This window comes from Strongylocentrotus purpuratus, unplaced genomic scaffold, assembly GCF_000002235.5.
Source record: "Strongylocentrotus purpuratus isolate Spur 01 unplaced genomic scaffold, Spur_5.0 spur5_scaffold_7, whole genome shotgun sequence".
NCBI classification, from domain to species: Eukaryota; Metazoa; Echinodermata; class Echinoidea; order Camarodonta; family Strongylocentrotidae; genus Strongylocentrotus; species Strongylocentrotus purpuratus.
The window spans coordinates 35,611,265-35,629,932 of record NW_022145613.1 but is presented as its reverse complement, the minus strand read 5'-3'; the positions used below and the strand labels follow the sequence as shown (position 1 = coordinate 35,629,932).

General features: G+C 36.4%; 1 protein-coding gene across 1 annotated transcript in view; it reads left to right on the top strand.

The window, feature by feature from the left end:
• LOC100893604 (kalirin) overlaps window positions 1–18,668 on the top strand; it is a 44,890-nt gene that overhangs the window by 12,581 nt on the left and 13,641 nt on the right. The window contains exons 5-17 of the mRNA XM_030974192.1: window positions 6,041–6,241; window positions 6,933–7,049; window positions 7,656–7,847; window positions 8,736–9,018; window positions 9,767–9,882; window positions 10,343–10,465; window positions 11,565–11,747; window positions 12,209–12,391; window positions 12,981–13,090; window positions 13,944–14,103; window positions 16,577–16,669; window positions 17,545–17,664; window positions 18,329–18,511. Of these exons, the coding sequence (XP_030830052.1) occupies window positions 6,041–6,241; window positions 6,933–7,049; window positions 7,656–7,847; window positions 8,736–9,018; window positions 9,767–9,882; window positions 10,343–10,465; window positions 11,565–11,747; window positions 12,209–12,391; window positions 12,981–13,090; window positions 13,944–14,103; window positions 16,577–16,669; window positions 17,545–17,664; window positions 18,329–18,511 (2,064 nt within the window). The remainder of the gene's footprint in view (window positions 1–6,040; window positions 6,242–6,932; window positions 7,050–7,655; window positions 7,848–8,735; window positions 9,019–9,766; window positions 9,883–10,342; window positions 10,466–11,564; window positions 11,748–12,208; window positions 12,392–12,980; window positions 13,091–13,943; window positions 14,104–16,576; window positions 16,670–17,544; window positions 17,665–18,328; window positions 18,512–18,668) is intronic.

Here is an 18,668-nt window from a genome sequence, read left to right as displayed (position 1 = left end):
TCATCAGAGATATATACTGTGGGGTAAGGGTTGCAATTGGGTTTAAGGTTAGGTTTAGGCTAGGATGTGGTATAGAGGCAGGTCCAGGGTTGCATTTAGGAATGTTGCTGCGAAAGCATGTACCATAAACCTTTGCACACATCATATAAGGTTACCATTTCTTATGAGGATATGTAAATATAACTTATTGTCCATATCAGGAAATTTGTCTTCTGTTGGTTGGCATACATAATTAATACAATATATGTTGTACCTTTTGTTGTTTATTCAGTCATGCTATGCTAAATTCAAACCAGATTTGGGAATTTGATTTAGTTCCTGGACCATTCAATCAATGAGTATATTTCCAATGACACATTTTCTGTACCACTTCACTTCCATTTCTCTTACATGTGCAAATTGTTGAACAATCCGGAAGCTCATCTTTCAAATCTTTAATAGCTACGTTTCAGCAATAGTTTCTCTGTTCACAACACTGATAGTTGCTCTAAATCTTCAGTGAACGAAAAATAATGCTTTCTCATTACACCACCAATAAATAAAGCTTGTGTGAAACTTGACCTCTTCCCAATGTCTGCTCTAAAAATTGTGAAAATTACATCAACTGACCCTCATCACATGGAGAACTACAACTTTTACGTCAGTTCATGTATGGCTTTCTGCAGCTCTGATGCTGGTAACGTTATCTCAAGTTGCTGGTAGTAACAAAAACACTGCACTTATCATATAGCAGCTGATCTATTATTAATTACCTGACTTGTGCTATCCCTTCTGTGAATTCATGAGGATATACAACATACTGTAGGAAGTACTTGGCTGTTTTTCAGTTCTTGCAAAGAATGATTTCTACTTTTGATATTATTGTCATGATTGACACAACATGGAAATACCAGTCGGTCAAACTGTTGTGAAGAATGCTTGACTCGTGGCATGGGTTCATATTGATGCACAGAATCTACATTCAGGCCTGTCTACATTATACATGTATTATCAGGAGAAAGTGTTAAACAACTCCACATTTCCTCGTTTTTGAAAGACACGGACCCAGTGAAAGTTTAGAACATGGAGCAAATACATAAGTGCTTTTGCATGGATACCATGTTGATGTGTGGAAGCAGAAATGAAGGGATTCAAGCCTATTGTTGCTGAATGGGATCTTTCAATTTTAAATATTTGTGTGTTCATTTGTGCAATGACATGCATGTTTGCATCAATGTTATCATGTGACTTGAAATACTACCAAGGATTTCTACATCTAGATGGGCAATTCTAGAAATTGTGATTGTCTAGCATTTCACTTCACCGACATCAAGTAATTTGAATTGTGGATGGAACTAATCTACAGCTATGTCTTTGAGGAAGATTTCTAGATCCAAATCCAGAAAGGTGTGTATTGTGTAATGATATCATAATGATTCATATTGTAACCCATTCACACTAACAAGATCAACAGCAGACCGACCTAAAGACCGAACAAACCAAATAACATTACCCCAAATGGCCCAAAATTGGTTGGGTTGGAGTCGATGTAGAGTTGGTTTTATGCTCATTATTCTCCTTCATTCTCATTATTTGGCTCTTTGTTTCAATGTTTGCATACTTCTATTGTATTAAGGTATAATACTTGTTTTAATATTAATCTCCCAAGCTGAAATTTAAAAAGGGGAGTATCTGTTAAAGGGCCTTTTAAGGTGTGAATCTAAAGGCCACCACACATTCTACAATCTGACAACGATTAGCTTTTGGAAGAATTTGTAAAGCACTTGATTCAATCACTCAGACTTGTAAAATCTTAATGACGGAGGATCTGAATACTAGTGAATAGTCATATGATTAAGAAAATCTAAATTTCAAAGGACTTCATGTTTCTTTGGAAAAGGAAAAGCTAAATCGGCTCAGAATTGTAGTGATGGCAGACCAGTAGTGCCATTGTCTACGAAAATCCTGGTTGTTAGTATTCTTATCATGATTTAGAAGCTACATGTAATCAGGACGATGAAATTGTTTAGGATTTTCTGTCTAATACAATTGCAATCTCTTCAAAAGTTGAATCGCAGAGTGATCATGCAATGTGCAGTGGGCCTAAACTATCTGCCTTTCATGTACATCATTTATCTATGGTGTAGTTTTAGATACATATGATTGACGTTCTATCATGACTTCAAGGTGATATATGACAGCGTCCAACAAAAGTAAGAACTATCTGCAATTTAATTATGCGCTGTAAAAACTAAAGTAGATCAATCTAAAGGCCATATTAATCTCCTGTTTTGCCATGGCTTAGGTCATGCTGTGTGAGATAGGTACGGTCAATTACATTTATAGGACAGACCGCCTGTTTATATATACGCACAGCCAATGAGATAATTGTGGGTACCATAGGTATTGGAGCCTTGCACAAATTAATTAGCTCTCAATTCACTTGTCATGACCGTTGGAAAGCCTGATGTAGTGCTTGATCAAGAGGATTGGTTACAGATGAATGGTATCAAAGCGGATCAATAATTGCATTTCCTTGCCTTTAATTTAGACAAAGGGAAAGAACAATCGCTTGTTTAAGGTGAATGATTGAAAAAATACAGTTGCCATGCAGAGTGATTACAAATATATAAAATAGTATGAATGAAATTCTTTTGTGTATTTGATTAATCCAATTGGGCCTATATCTTTCAAAATTCATAACATAAAAATAAAACATTGTTGTTATTGACAGATATTTTGGGATTGCATTGATACCAAGCGTTTGAAATGAAAATTCCTTAAATCATGAAATGTTGCAATAAATGAAAGAACAGAAAGATAGACTTAATTGTACCTGTACCTGTACATGTAACCATTAGAATATGGTCATCTTTATTTAACTATTACAGGAAGTGTCTCATATTCCTCGAAGTACTATTGTCATAACAATATATCATTATGAATCCTTGCTAAATTAATCATCACTGCTTCAATACCTCAGTGTGGAAATGCAAATTTGTGCACGCATCCTTGGGTTGGTATAAACTATCGCTACAACCCGATTACTCTCCAATTGTCAATCAACCAACACCAGGTCATCATTAAATATAGCGGACTGACTGGACAAAATCAAACTCTATCCAGCTCTAGATACAGTTAATGGAATTGAATCATACGCGGCCAAATCTCCCTGACTTCCACCACTGCATTCATTCATATGACTGAAGAGGGAGGAAGCGTAGTAATATTTGATCATAAATCCTCATTAAATGCCAATTAATTTGGGATGTCTCTTCGACCTGTCATCAATGGCTTGATGTAAATTGTTTGTATTACAATGGTAGCATCCTCGTCATGTATGCATCATCTTGGAGAAGCAACAGGGTTCACATGCATTCTCGTTCGGATACCGTTCCTCAATTGAACTCTGGCATCATCCTGCTCAACATTGGTTTTATTTCAGCTTTTGGGGATTTTTCTGCACCTTAAAGGACACCTTTTTAACATTTGTGACACTACTTTGCATGTTAGTAACGATGGACATAGGATGTACCGTAGGCTAATAAGTGAAACACCCTACAATACATTTGTTCAGATTAATTATCTGATATTTTGAAGGTTACCGTTCCGAAATGAAAATGGATGCTTTATTTGTCTATTTGTGTTGACGTTAATATACACCAATGGATGAGTGATTTAAACAAACTAATGAGACAATTGTTATAGTGTCCTTGGGAGCCTCAGATGCAATGTAGTATTATCTGATACAATTTCAGCAGCCATGCTTTTGTTTTGCTGTTTTGTACTGTTTTGCCGGATACATCCTTTGCCTGATGTTTGTTTATTGCCAAGCGAAAGCTGTCATTAATATGCAGTATTTGTTTGCTTACTAGTTGTTACACCCGTTATGTTGACAAAGATTCCATGGATGACTAGACCACCAGGTTCAGGAATTATGATTTTCTACCGCATGGTTTTGAAATTAATCCCATGTCGTGGGTGCTTAATTAACTAAAACACGCTGCATACAACAATTTGTTTTGTTTTCATATTGCTCTTTTTTTACCTTCTTTCTTTCTACAAATGTCATCGTCTTTGGAGCATTAAATGGACAGTAATTGTAGTAATAGATACCATGGCTTGGAGGCACTTCTTTCTAATTCTGTAACTTTTGATATCATAAATGGATTTGGACGTAACCATAACTTGCTGTGCCGCAGGGCACTGTTGCAGCTTTTAGCCTGGAATGTGATTTGTAGCAGGATGTACGGACACTCGCATGTAATGGTCAGCGGTCTGTTTTTGTTGGTAAATGTTTAGCTCTTCGCGTAGAGGGATCGTCTTACTTTGCTAGATAAGCAGGACATGGAATTGGTAATAATAAATGTAGTCAAATAGTGTTTTGTGTGTATTATTCAAAGAAATATGGAAATTTAATGACAGGTCATGGATGAGCTGAACTACGAATTGAATAAATGTATATTTACAATATGATTTGTACTTTTTAGTATCAAAGTGTGATCAAAATGTGACATTTCTTTTTGTTCATTTTAATTATTGAAGCACAATTTCTCACTATGCATGACAGCCGCCAAATATAACGTAGGAATATTTATATACCAAGAATTATAACAATATTGGAATTATTTACATGGATATTCCCTTCAATGCATGTGCACAGGAACACTGATGATAGTAGACTTTTTAGAGTATAAAGAGTAGTTGGGATTTCAATGCATCACACACTATAGTAGACATACATAATGTAGATCTGTCTCTGTTGTGAAATCCATTTGAGAGCATTACCAACTTGTGTAGTTACTAGATTAAGATTTGGAAGCAATAACTATGTGAAAGACTTCAAAGAGATGAACATACAGCCAACAACTGAATTATTCATTTTCAAGTTTTGTCAAGTTGTAATTGTGTGAAAATTGATTTGTTTACATTTCTTGAGAATATGACATATTAAAGCTTACATCTAAAAGCATTCAACAAAGGTCCTAACTCAACCAGTCCACCTTTCATACTTGAGTTACGAAAAACATAAAAACATCAAATTTACAAGGGTTATGATTAATTTAGATGTTAAGTGTATGTACATGTACATGCCTATGCAGATGACTGTCACTCTTGAAGTATTATTGGAAATGTTGTCAGGTGATAACTACATTCTTATAGATTAGTTGTCCACAAAGCAGGTCTTTTGACAGGTAGTCCGGTCAGTATATGGAAACAAATAACCTTACCCCAAAATTGCAACAAGGTTTTGTAACAGTTTCTGGTAGTGTTTGACATATGAACCAATATCCTCTAAATCTAAGAAAATCAGACCCCAGAAAATGGTTCAAAATGGCGTCCAATACATAAAATAGCCATAAATTATGATATATCCATTCTTTTGATAAGTAAATGATATCAGTTGAATCGTGGCATACCAGTCAATATGATGATGCAAGTTCATGATACATACCTATAAGTATGTGTTCTTCTGTTACTATGTCTATGAATTCATAGCAAATTGTCAAGAATTAGATATGTGGCATCTTTCTGTCGACACAGAATAGTGCTGATGAATTGTTTTTTAATAACAAAAATTAACTCCTCTAATACTCTAGTCACAAAGTACAATATTTGTGGGAAATACTCTGTCCCTTAGATAGGATGTTAAAACTGGAGGCCGCATGTTGAGGAGAGTCACCACTGTTGCATGTTAAGAACCCACTGTGTTATTCAAATAAGAGTAGGGGGAAAACCCTTCTGTGGTTGTCCACCTGCACATCCAAATCAATTATATCAGGAGGAGAGACCAGGGACCTGTTTCACAAAACTTGTCATCAGTGACAAATGACAGTTTTTATTATAAGCTACTGAAATCCTTGCTTCTGATTGGTTATCAGCAGATTTGTCACTGATTTTTGTCATTTGTCATTGAAAAAAGGCTTTGTGAAACGGGTCCCAGATGGTTACAGTGATTCATTTCGCTCCCCCCCCCCCCCCAGGCACAGATGATGCCAAATACTTAACAACAACAACAACAACTACAATGTCTGTTCTTTGTTTTGTTCCCCCATGACAGGGCCGAGACCTGGTGCAGCTCTTTGACTCCGCGGGGAAGGTCTCCATGAGGACAGGCTCCATCCCAGCTCAGACCCGGATCACAGTGCTCCTGGATGACATCAGGGATGCCTACCTGGAGCTGGAGGATGTGTCAGAGAGTAGAAGGATCCAGCTGGAGCAATGCAGGGACCTCAGACAGTTTGAGGTCGATGCTGAACAGGTAATGGGGATAGTGATTCCTTTCTGAATTTATAAACGGTCTTTGAAAACATGCTGTAGATGAGCATGGTAAATTAGTCTTTAACAGACGTTTGACAAATTTGGAAACTTAGAAGGCCTTTAAAAAGCAAGTAGTGAACATGCTATCTATTCATTGATCAGGCTCAGATTTCCAATGTTCATGTATCATTGACAAACTTGTCAAAAAAGGATTTACAAATTGCCTGAAAGGCCTAATGACTGTTTTTGATGGAACATGCAGGATCATGTATCTCTACTCCTGTCATTTGACTCCTGGAAACAAGGTGCATTGATGCTTTGATTTTTCTTGCCTCAAAGTATTTTGGGCATTTCAAGATAATCTTCTTTTAAAAAATAATTCCTTGAGATTTCACTCTGGTCTGCTTTTCTTCAGGAAATATGTCCATACAATCCATTTAAATTAAACAAAATTGTCAAAATTGTGCTTTTCAATGTTCTTTATGCTGCATTAAGGATTTACAAAATGCCTGAAAGGCCTAATGACTTTATTTAGTATCTGGTATTATATGTGAAAATGATTATGGCATTTTTCTATTTTGCTATACAGTTTATAAAATTAATAGTCACCTTGAGAAATATATTTGCTCCGAAATAAAAAAAAAAAAAATGGTGAGGATTATATGATATTTATGTTTGTTTGTTGCTGTTAGGTTGAGACCTGGATCCACACTGCTGAGAAGATGCTGGCCGTAGCTGCTATACCAAACTCACTCAATGAGGCAGAGCAACTACAGGCAGAACATCAGCAGTTTGAACTCGCTATAGAGGTAAGGAGGATGATAGGGGAGGGTGTTTGTGGTGGTGGTGGTGGTGGTAGTGGGGGTGGAGGAGGTAGTGAGGGAGGGGGATGGTGGATGGTGGTGATAATAGAAATGTTCATGATTATGATTGTGATGACCATGATTGTGATGATGATGTAGTCAATAGGATGATGATGATGATGTTGGGGTGGTGGTACAAGGGGTAGCGGTGGGGATGATGATAGTGATTTTGGTTATGATGTTGGAGTTGGTAGTGATGATGGCGATAATTATAATGATGATTAGATGATCATGATGGTGGTTGTGGTCAGTTTGGTTTGGTGACTATGATAACAATGGAGGTGTTGCTGATGGTGGTATTCATGTTGGCACGGATGATGGCGAGAGGGATGTTGATGTTGGTAGATGTGGTCATTGAATCGGGGTCATCAAATAGCTGAGTTTTAGTGGTAGCAATATTGATTACAGATTTGTGGGCTTATGATGGTGAATGTGATGATGAAATTGACAACAATCATTGTGGTGGTATGAAAGATCTTATTGGTCTTCAATATATAAATAGACCAGATTCACACCCTGAAAGTGACAGCATTCTTCACCATTCATTTACAGAAAACCCAAGAAAGTGCAATACGTCTCCACGACACTGCCTACAAGCTCCTAGAATCAAGACATTATGATTCAGAGAGGATACAGGGAATCGCCTCCAGTATTGAGAGAAGATGGCAAGCCCTTGTCATGCAATCGGAGGACAGGAGGAAACTCTTTCAGTATGCTGCCAGCTTCTACAAGACTTCAGAACAGGTGAGTAGGAGGAGGGTTTGGAGAATTAAAACTGAAACATAATTTAGTCATTGGTATTCATAGGGGCATTTGTTACAAGGGGAAGGGGGCTTTAGGGTTGGTTTAGGGATAGGAAGATGGCAAGCCTTAGTCATGCAAACAGAAGACAGGAGGAAACTCTTTCAGTACGCTGCCAGCTTCTACAAGACTTCAGAACAGGTGAGTAGGAGGAGAGTATAGAGAATTAAAATGGGTGGATGAATAGAAGTTAGTTATTGGTATTAGGGGCATATGATACAGGAGAGTTTTAGGATTGATTTAGGGATAAGTATATGTCAAGCCCCTGTCCTGCAATTGGAAGAGAGGAGGAAACTGTTTCAGTATGCTGCCTGCTTCTACCAGACTTTAGAACAAGTGAGGTGGTTAGTTGAGATGGAAAGATGGATGGAAATCTTTGTGTAACTATGTCCATATCATGTATTAATGCATTGGCATTAGGTTTGTGTTTTTTTTTGTTCAGGAGGGTTAGTGGTTAGTTTATTTCTAGGATGAGAAGATGATAAGCTAATGATGTACATGAGCAGGTTAGAAAGAGATTGAAATGATTATTTGAGGAATATATAATGGGTTATTGTCATTGATCTAAATGTGAGATTAGACAGGGAGAGGGAGCAAAATCAAAAGAAAGACATTTTGGAGACAAAAAGGGGGTGTGCAAGTTCAAGGGCCCCCAAAACAAAGAAACAGAGATAAATCAAATATACATGTATCTTGAAAAGTGGATATTCTATGGTTTTAATTCATATTGCAAAAAAAAAATGCTATGCATGGAGGAATGGATTTTGTACCAATGACTGATAAAACACTGTCATTAAATGACTCTTCTCTGAATATACTCATCTATCCCAGGTGCAATCGGTGTTAGAGGATCTAGAGAGGGAGTACACCAGGGAGGAGGACCTCTGCGGTGGGGGCAGCGGTGACCGTTCCCCTCCCCAGGTCAGCGACGCGGACATCGCCAAGCACATGAGCCGCCATCAGGACCAGAAGGAAAGCTTCCTGAGGGCGTGTACCATGGCCAGGCGCAACGCAGAGAGCTTCCTCAAGTACCTCAAAAAGTGCAATGTTTACTCCAGCCAACAGGGCTCCACTATGGCTGACAGGACGAGAGGGCCGGAGGGTTACGTTAAAAGTAAGTGCTAATGCTCCAGAGCACCTCCTGCAAACAGACAAGTTCAAGACCTCATCTTTATATTAAAGTTGAATTGTATTGAGGTGCAGTTTCTGGTCCCCGTCTCGTACATAAGAGATAGGAGACTGCAAACTTGCGATTGATTGGAGGATTGCGATTGATTTGGATCAATTGCAACTCTATGTAAGCAAGGGCTCTGGTCTCAAGTTTGATTTCCAGCCATTTAGGTAATATAAGAGTACAACTGCTCCAGATTTGAAACCAAATAAGTACAAAAAGCACAGATGTGAAAACCTCCCAAGAGCATGAGATTTTGACCTATGTATATTTGTGATAAAATATAATGATATGCATTCCCTGGTTTCAATTGTCAGCTTCATTTCTTAGATCTGTGACATTCCAACATTTAATTATTCATCAATTGAAAAATGTGTTAATGAAAAAAGAAAGTTTTGCAACTTGAAATATATTCCAGGTATAGGGCCTTAAATGTGGTTACAGTGTATAAAACAAATATTGTTCGTACATTATTTGTGTAAATTGTTCTTTTTTCTTATCCTGATAATTTTTCATCTACATGTAGTTCGATTACATGTTTGCTGAATTGAGTAGAATAAAAGTCAATTTTCTAGATTCATAAAAGCATTGAATCCTAACAGTTTGTTGACTTTTTCATTTTATGTGTGTAACTATTTATTTTCTCTCTTGTCTTTCTATATCTCTCTTTCTCTTGTTTGAATTTATACAGGAATTTTAGAAGAGCTGCTCTTACAAGAAGACAAGGTGTTAGATCATTGGACTCAGAAGAAAAAAAGATTTGATCAATGCTTGCAATATGTCCTGTTTGAAGCCAGTGCTAGACAGGTAAGTCTATCAACATATGATACTTCTAAAAACTATTTTTTAACGTGCTATGAGAAATGAACATACAAAAGTTGTGAGGCCATGGAAAAGTGCCTGCAATGTCAGTTGGTTCAGCATCAGTCGTGTTTATGAATACTGGGTGATAGTTGTAAGTGATGTTCTTTGTGACAGCTGACCATATTTTAAACTCTTGCCCGACATTTTCAGTATATATTTGCTATATTGAATTTGTGGACATCTGCCTTTAACCAGATAAGAGCGGTGAACCCATTGCATACAGGAACCAGATGGACCCAGTATGAAGCCCTTGAGAAGTAGATAATTCAGTAGTTTTAAGATGGATTTCAATTCATTTATGAAATTAACTGAGCAAAATGAGTGATTTCAGCTTATTCATTTTATGGATTTATATATCTCTGTGAACTAACAATATGAGCTCTATGAACATTACATCTCCTAGGCATTAAACTGGATCCACGACACAGGAGAGTTCTATCTATCAACCCATACCAAACTGGGAGAGGATAAGGAAGAGACAGAGGGACTACTCACCGAGTACAATGAATTCAAGAGTGCTGCAAAGGTAAGTTAGATCTTATTATCTCTTGCGGCACCCCCTCTTCTGGAAGAAATTACCATTGGAGTAAGAAATGGCAGACTCTTTAAAAGTTGTTAGTCTAAATTGAACACTCTCTAGTCATGCTTATCACATGGATATTAGACTACCGTATTTACCGGCGTAAAGGCCGCACCGCCGTATAGGCCGCACCCCCGATTTTGACATTTAAAAAAAAAAAAAAAAAAAAAAAAAAAAAAAAAAAAAAAATTGTTTTTTTTTTTTTTTTTTTTTTTGGTTGTTGTTGATGTTTTGTTGCCGAAAACCCACGCGGGGAAGGACCTTCATTTAACATCGAGGTGCAGTTAAAGGCGCTGATTTGTGCTTGTAAACTTGTCACAAATAATAGTAACAATGTCGTTTTTAGAAGAATGTGTAAGATCATTAATGTAAATTAAACACAATAGAGTACCTATGGTACCAATGGTGTACCTTGTGGTACACCATTTGTTATAGAAAAAAAATTGAGGAATTATTATTATAAACTACATATTGAGATCTGTTAGAAAGATTACTTTCAAACAAAGATGACAGACAAATTTGAGTGTTGTTGTAGTTTCCGAGTGGTGAGTCAACACACTGATTACTGAGCTGGAAGACATTGCCAGGCATAGCGCCATAAATAAAATTATAAAAAAATAAAAAATAAATATTAAAAAAAAAAAAAAAAAAAAAAAAAAAAAAAAAAAAAAAAATCATTTTTTACTCTTTCGCCGCATAGGCCGCACCCCGACTTTTTGATATTTTCTCTTCCAAAAATACTGCGGCCTATACGCCGGCAAATACGGTAATTTTTTTTGCTTTTATCTTTTTCGTGTGAACTCTGGAATATTCTATTAAAGAGGATATCAACCTCATTGTGAGGTTTTATAATACAAATCTCAACCTTACTATTAGTCAAATGTTCGTATTTAATTCAAATTTTCTGGTTTTATATCAATGATAGTCGTTCTTCATAGCACAGTGAGATGAGACAATCTCTGTAATGTCTATCATAGCCTCCCAAAATATGTTTTAAGGAATTTATATTATAAAAGATGATGAAACAAATACTCTTTTCTAACAGGAGAATGGTGAGAAGGTCAAGCTGTTACTGCGACTTGCGGACAGTCAGCTAGAGAAGGGTCAATCTCATGCCACCCGTATCAAGTCATGGGTCAGTGCAGTGGACAAGAGGTATCGGGACTTCTCACTCCGCATGGACAAGTACAGGGTCCAGCTGGAAGGCAAGCTGGGTCTCAGTCATGAGGTGGGTTTTTATAGAACATTGCCTGTAGCAATGATGGTAGTAACAAGAAGATGATAGTGGTGTTGGAGGCGATGATGTTCGGAATGATGATGATGATGATTTTCATGATGGAGGAGGAGGAAGAAGAAGATGATGATAGTGTTAATGAAGGAAAAGGAGGAGAACAAGAAGAAGATGAAAAGAAAAAGAAGAGGATAAGGAGGAGATGAGGAGCAAGAGATAGTGGTAGGAGAATGAGATGACGATAGGAGGAATAGGAAGAGGAGGATGGAGTAAGAGGAATGGATAATGATAACACAAAGAAATTTTCTTCTTGCAGACTACATTCTCAAGACTTACATATACATGTATAGCAGTTGTATAAACAAATCAATTATTGAAAATGATATATCGCTAGTGAAATTCATTTGTCTCGCAATGTAAGACTGTTCTTAACATCCTTTGTTCTTTTATGCCTGTAGGATGATGGAAACCTCTCATTAGACCATCGGAAATCAGACAGTAGTCTAGAGTTGAAGTTTAGAGATGCTGCTAAGGGTGGGGGAGAGGAGAAGCGAAAATCAGCAAGGAAAAGAGAGTTCATCATGGCTGAGTTATTACAAACAGAACAGGCTTATGTTAGAGATCTTCACTGCTGTATTACGGTAAGAAGAAACATAACTGTACGAGCAGAAATCTCAGGGCTTATTTTGAGCCAAGCTGGATTTGCATTGACTGATTGTAAATATGCATGAAAAGCAAAGGGCAGGCACTTATATTTTGGAAATTTTCAGAGAGTCTACTATGTAATTTATTAATGACAATAATAACTTTTGATTTAGCACGTAATAATTAACAGTTTATTCTCTATGCGCTTTACATTAATAGAGTACTCTTTACAATCTACAGCCACACATGTAAGATGACAAATAACACCACTTCATGCATACCGAATAATAAAAACAAGAATTGTTGCACTACTGTATTAAAGAAAAGGTGTGTCTTTATGACTCTCTTAATAGTATTATTACAATGTAAAGTTCTTGGCTTGAGAGAGGGGGTAAATCTGCTACCACCAGATCACAGCTCAAACAACTTCTTAAATTTTCATCCAAAAGTCTACCACGATTCTTCTTCTCTGAATGGCATTTGTTTGAAATTATTTTAGAAAACACAAAACAACCTGTGTATTTGTAGTTAAAATGGTCTTTTAGTAAATCAGAGATAAATGTTTTATTTGTTTTTATTTATCAGAACTACATGTGCGAGATGATGGCATCTGTAGGGGAGGTTCCTGGAGGTATCATAGGGAAGGAGCACATCATCTTCGGGAACATTGAGGAAATATATGCCTTTCATAAAGAGTAAGTACATGTATAGATTCTTGCTGAAGTGCCTGGACATTAACTCTATAGTGTGTCCCAGAAAAAAAATGGAACCCTGATAATTGTGAGCTGTATAAAGATAATATCTTGATTTTCATAAAGTAGTAGTATTATACTCATAAGATACTATGATTTCATTAATCCATACATGTTTTACTTAGCAAATTTTTTTCTTCAAATGGAATGTCAAACTCCATTTGTGCCATATTAACACAGTGAAAATGTTGATGTCACATACAAACATGGCGTTCGGGAAATGTAAGCTTCAAAAGATGACTATGCAGATTTCCAATGTTTGATGATGTGCAATGTTATTGAAAATAGGGGCAAATACTCATTTCAGGGTTGACAGGGGCATACAACCTCAGATTTTCCCAAAATCAATAAATATCCCTCAAGCAATTAACAAGTTCTCCTTCATTTGAGAAATGGTGTCTATCTGAAATTAGATATTCTGATGTAAGGTGCCCCTCGCTTTAATTCTCACAGAAATTTCACAGAACAGTCTGCTATGCTCCTCAAATAATGTATCAGAAAGTCTTCAATTGTAAGGAACACTTACAATGGAAGGAAAATATATTTTGGGTATAAATTTTGTGTCTCAAACTGTCTTTTACCACATGAATTTAAAACATTTTTGAAACAGGTATCCCCAAAACTGTTCACATTCAGAGATTGTCTCTGGTGTTGAATGTGCTTGTTCCACCAGGTCTGTAGAATCCAATAGAAAAGAAAGATCTCTTTACAATTAAGTGCCAGTTGAACTTAAACTTACCTTTTAGTATAGCTAAACCACCAGTTTTTGTTACAATGATATTTTTGTACTCTATAGCGTCTTCTTGAAAGAACTTGAGAAGTATGAATCGATGCCTGAAGATGTCGGCCATTGCTTTGTCACATGGGCTGACAAGTTCCAGATGTATGTAACCTACTGCAAGAACAAACCAGACTCAAATGCCTTATTAGTAGAACATGGAGGAGCATTCTTTGATGTAAGTAACATTTTATCCTGAATTAATATTGGCTAAATTTGTTCATTCTGTCAAAAGCTATTGCTTTCAAGTGTGATGATATTAGCTTACGTGTTATACTGTGCGTCCCAGAAAAAACGAAACCGAGAATTATCAATGTTTTATCATAACTTAATCATAATTATAATTAATAAATGACACATATTTTTAAAGCTTAGATCCTCCTCTTTCTTTTGATTCAACTCATATGATGCATAATTCATGCATGAGGGATTTACATGAATTTAAAGAGAGGAAAACAAAAAGTCATTTGCCAGACGGTATCTGAATTTCAAAGAGAGAATCACATTTCTATGAAAGTTCATTTTCTGCCTTTTCATAAGAAACCTCAATCAGGATAAATGAGCCAGGAATAACAAAGTCCTGTTTTTGTCTTGCCTGCGTAGCAAAAAGCGAGACATAGACGCCGCTTTTCCGGTGACGGCGGCGTCAACATCAAAAACTTAACCCAAGGTTAAGTTTTTGAATTTTTGATATAATTTTTTAAGCATAGGTTCTTAGTCAATGAAACTTTGACTATAGGGTAATCAAGTATCCCCAATCATGTGAGTAGAATTTTAGATCACAAAGTCAATGTCAAAGGTCATTTCAGGTCAACAGACTTGGACTATGTTGTAGCATCATCATTGAAAACTTAACCTAAGGTTAAGTTTTTGAATTTTTGATACAATTTTGAAAGTATAAGTTCTTAGTCAATGAAACTTGGACTATAGGGTTATCAAGTCTCCCCAATCATGTGAGTAGAATTTCAGGTCACTAAGTTAAGGTCAAAGGTCATTTAAGGTCAACAAAATTAAACTTTGTTGTGGCATCAACATCAAGATTTTCAAAATGCTTCTTCTTCGTTATTTTTCAACCGATTTTGATTCTGATTGTTTCATATGATAGGGCTAGGAAGGGGATTTAAAACTTCTAAACAGAACAGAAATTCATTATCTATGCTAATTTATGCAAATTTATTCGAAATCACAAAAAATGCTCCTTCTCCTTCCTTTCTTGACCGATTTTGATTTGGTTTGCTTCATCTGGTAGTGCTAACTTTGGTACACTAAACTTCTACACCGAATTTTGAAATTGTTCTTCATTAATTAATTATGGTAATTTATGCAAATTTATTACAAAAATAACAAAAATTGCTTCTTCTCCCTCATTTCTTGACCTATTTTGATTTGGTTTGCCTTATCTGGTAGAGCTAAATTTGGAACACTAAACTTCTACACAAAATTTGAGATTTTGCTCCATTGATTATTTATGGTACTTTACGCAAATGAAATGAAATTATGTCCCTTCCAGGGCATCAAATTTTTATTTTTTGACCAGTTCAAAAGTGTACCACATAAAATTTACGATATTTGTTGTTGCGAGATGCGGATGAGCGTTACCTCATTGATGTTCTGGTTTATCATATTGAATTGCGTTATGCAGGCGAGACCACCGAGAGCGTTTCCCTTGTTTTAAAGTAGTGCTTGCGTTTCCATCATTCGATTAAATGAATTCGTTTTCACTGGCTACCTGCCGTAGCAACAAACAGAGGTGACAAGAGACTTGAATCCATTTCGTTGACGATTAGCCATGCACAAAGAAGACAAAAGATTTGTTTTGGCAGTTTGTTGCACCGTATCTGAAGAAGCCTTTTCAAGACAACTGATGGCAATTTGTCAAAGACATGGTGGCATGGAAGGGGTCAATCCCTTTGCAACAAAATGAAGCAAACATTTTTATACAACGCCTACTAAGATTCTTGCAACCTCATTGGTCAATTCTTGATCACATGATATGCGCTAAAAGTACCATTGAACGGCATCATTCTCCAGCCGTGCAATTCCGTTTGATCCTTTTGCACCATTGCATTCTGACGTCACTAACGATGTACAAAGTATATGGTGAGCAATGGTGCAAAAGGATCAAACAAAATTGCACTCCGCGTCACATTAAACATAAAGGTTGGTACGCGCGGCGCATGGTATGCGCATGGTTTGCTGCCTGCTTTAAGCACTTTAATAATAGTGCGCGCTCACTATCAGCAACTTCATCAATTGAAAACAAACAAAAAATCGCTGAGATTTAGGCCTAGGAAAACTGTTTTAAGCCTGTTAACGTCTGAGGTGTTGTATAAAACAAATAGTGAATGGTCTTTATTCGTGCAATGGAAAATTATTTTGCATTCGGTGAAAGATGAGACGCTCCATTCAACTCGGCTGCGCCTCGTTGAATATAGCGTCTCTTATCTTTCACCTCGTGCAAAATCTTGTACCATTGCACTCATGGACACTCACTATTTGTATAATATTGTTACATTGATAAGCAATTGAGCATTATTAGCGAAGGTGCATTGTTTTCATTGTTTCTTACGTGATAATCTTCATATGTACATTGTACATGTATGTATCAGTGTTGACTCATTTAATTGTTTTAATCTGTCCATATATAACAGGAAATGCAGAAGAAGCACAACCTAGGCCTGTCAGTGCAAGCTTACATCATCAAACCAGTACAGAGAATAACTAAATATCAGCTGCTGCTCAAGGTATGACAAATCTTTCTACATTATACATCTATGGTAATTTTATTACAGTTATCAAATGAAAGGATGTATACTTTAAATAATATGTATTCTCTCCCTCTTGTTGTTGTACATGCAACACTATACAATGCAATTTAAATAGATCTTTAATCTGATCCCCACTCAATTTATGTTACTTGTACTGTCAACTACTGATTTTACTATGTCCATCTTTTTATATTTGTTATACATGTATGCATTTATTCGCAATTCTATGTATCTGTTTTTATATTGAGTGAATAAATGATTTGAATTTGAATTTGATTTGAAAACAAACAAGATTCTTCAAAATGGAGGTACATGTAATTACTCTGAATATGATCGGAGCATATTAGTTGTAACATTCACAATGAAAGGTGTGATTTTACTGGGAATGTAATTTTTTTAATTTTTGTTGAAAGGTTTGATAAGTTGTATAGTCCAGGGCCCCGTCTTTTAAGGTGTTGCAATTTTTCCTATTAAAACTTCATAGCATCAAATGCAATGTAGCCATGAAATGCAAATGGGTGGAGTGTGTGCAGACATGTTTGCCCATTTTACTCATGAATCTTCCATATCCTTGGGTTTGAATAGAAAATTATTGATCCAAACCACGAGCCAAACCACATAATGTGGAACGGTTGTCACAAAAGGGTTAATATGTACATACAAGTGCATTATCTATGTATACAGTAGGCTTACGGTTGCACCATATGAGAGAGGGGGATTGGGGAGTCCTGAAAAGGACTGTGAGTAATCTTTCTTTCTTGGGTGTGTGTAGTCCTAAAAAGGACTGATATATTTATTACCGGGTATTTAACATATTGATTTGTAAGGTTTGATCTTGTTTTGTTTGTCAGGATCTTCTTGCTACATGCGAGGAAGGGAGAGGAGAGATCCAGGATGCGTTAGACGTGATGCTGACCGTACCAAAGAAAGCGAATGATGCTATGCACGTCAGCATGCTGGAAGGATTCGATGTAAGCTAATTCATTCAATTCAATTAAATTCAATTCATTGAGTGTGTGAGCTTTCTCATTCTGTTGGGACATATGTGGAAGGAGAGTAGCAATATCACATGAACAGAATTGCTCTTGAAATTCCCTCTAATTCAAATATAAGTGGAAATAGTTTGAAATTATGAACCGAATTGACATGCCACACGTGTATGTAGTCCCATATACCCACATCTCTCCGTGCATTGCTTTTCAATGTATGTGGATTTTCAGCAACTTGCTTATAATTTAACAATTAAGAACATCACAATACACTATTATTCTTTTGTTCTACATGAACAAAATTTCTCAAGACGACAGTTAGACGAATGGTTTCTCATCAATAAACCATATTTTAAAAATAAACAGCATTTATACATCATATAGACAATTTCTAGACAATTTTCAGACAATGTTTTCACAACAAAATAGCATAACCTGGGCCCTGTCTTACAAAGAGTTATGATTGATCTAAATCAATCGCAAGTCCTCCAATCAATCGCCAGTTTGCAGTCTCCTATCTCTTACGTACATAGTTGCGATTGATATCGATTGCAAATAAGTTGCGATTGGTATCAATTCTTTGTAAGTAAGACAGGGCCCAGTACTAGACTATATCATTGAACTTTGACCTTTGATTGATTGTCAGGACTACCTTCGAGCTCATGGAGAAGTGATCCTCCAGGATGCCTTCCAGGTGTGGGACACCAAGCAGATCTTCAGGAAGGGCCGGGAGAGACATATCTTCCTCTTTGAGATGTTTCTCGTCTTCAGCAAGGAGACCAAGGACAGCACTGGCAAGACCAAATACATGTACAAGAGCAAGATGGATGTAAGTTAGATTTGAGCAATTCTTTTTTTTTTAATTTTTTTTTTTATAGGTTTTATTTCCACATTAACTGCATATGAAAAGAATTTACAAAGTAAGGCATATACGAGGTAACAAAACATGTACATAATATTCGATTGATACAACAGTAATAAAAAAC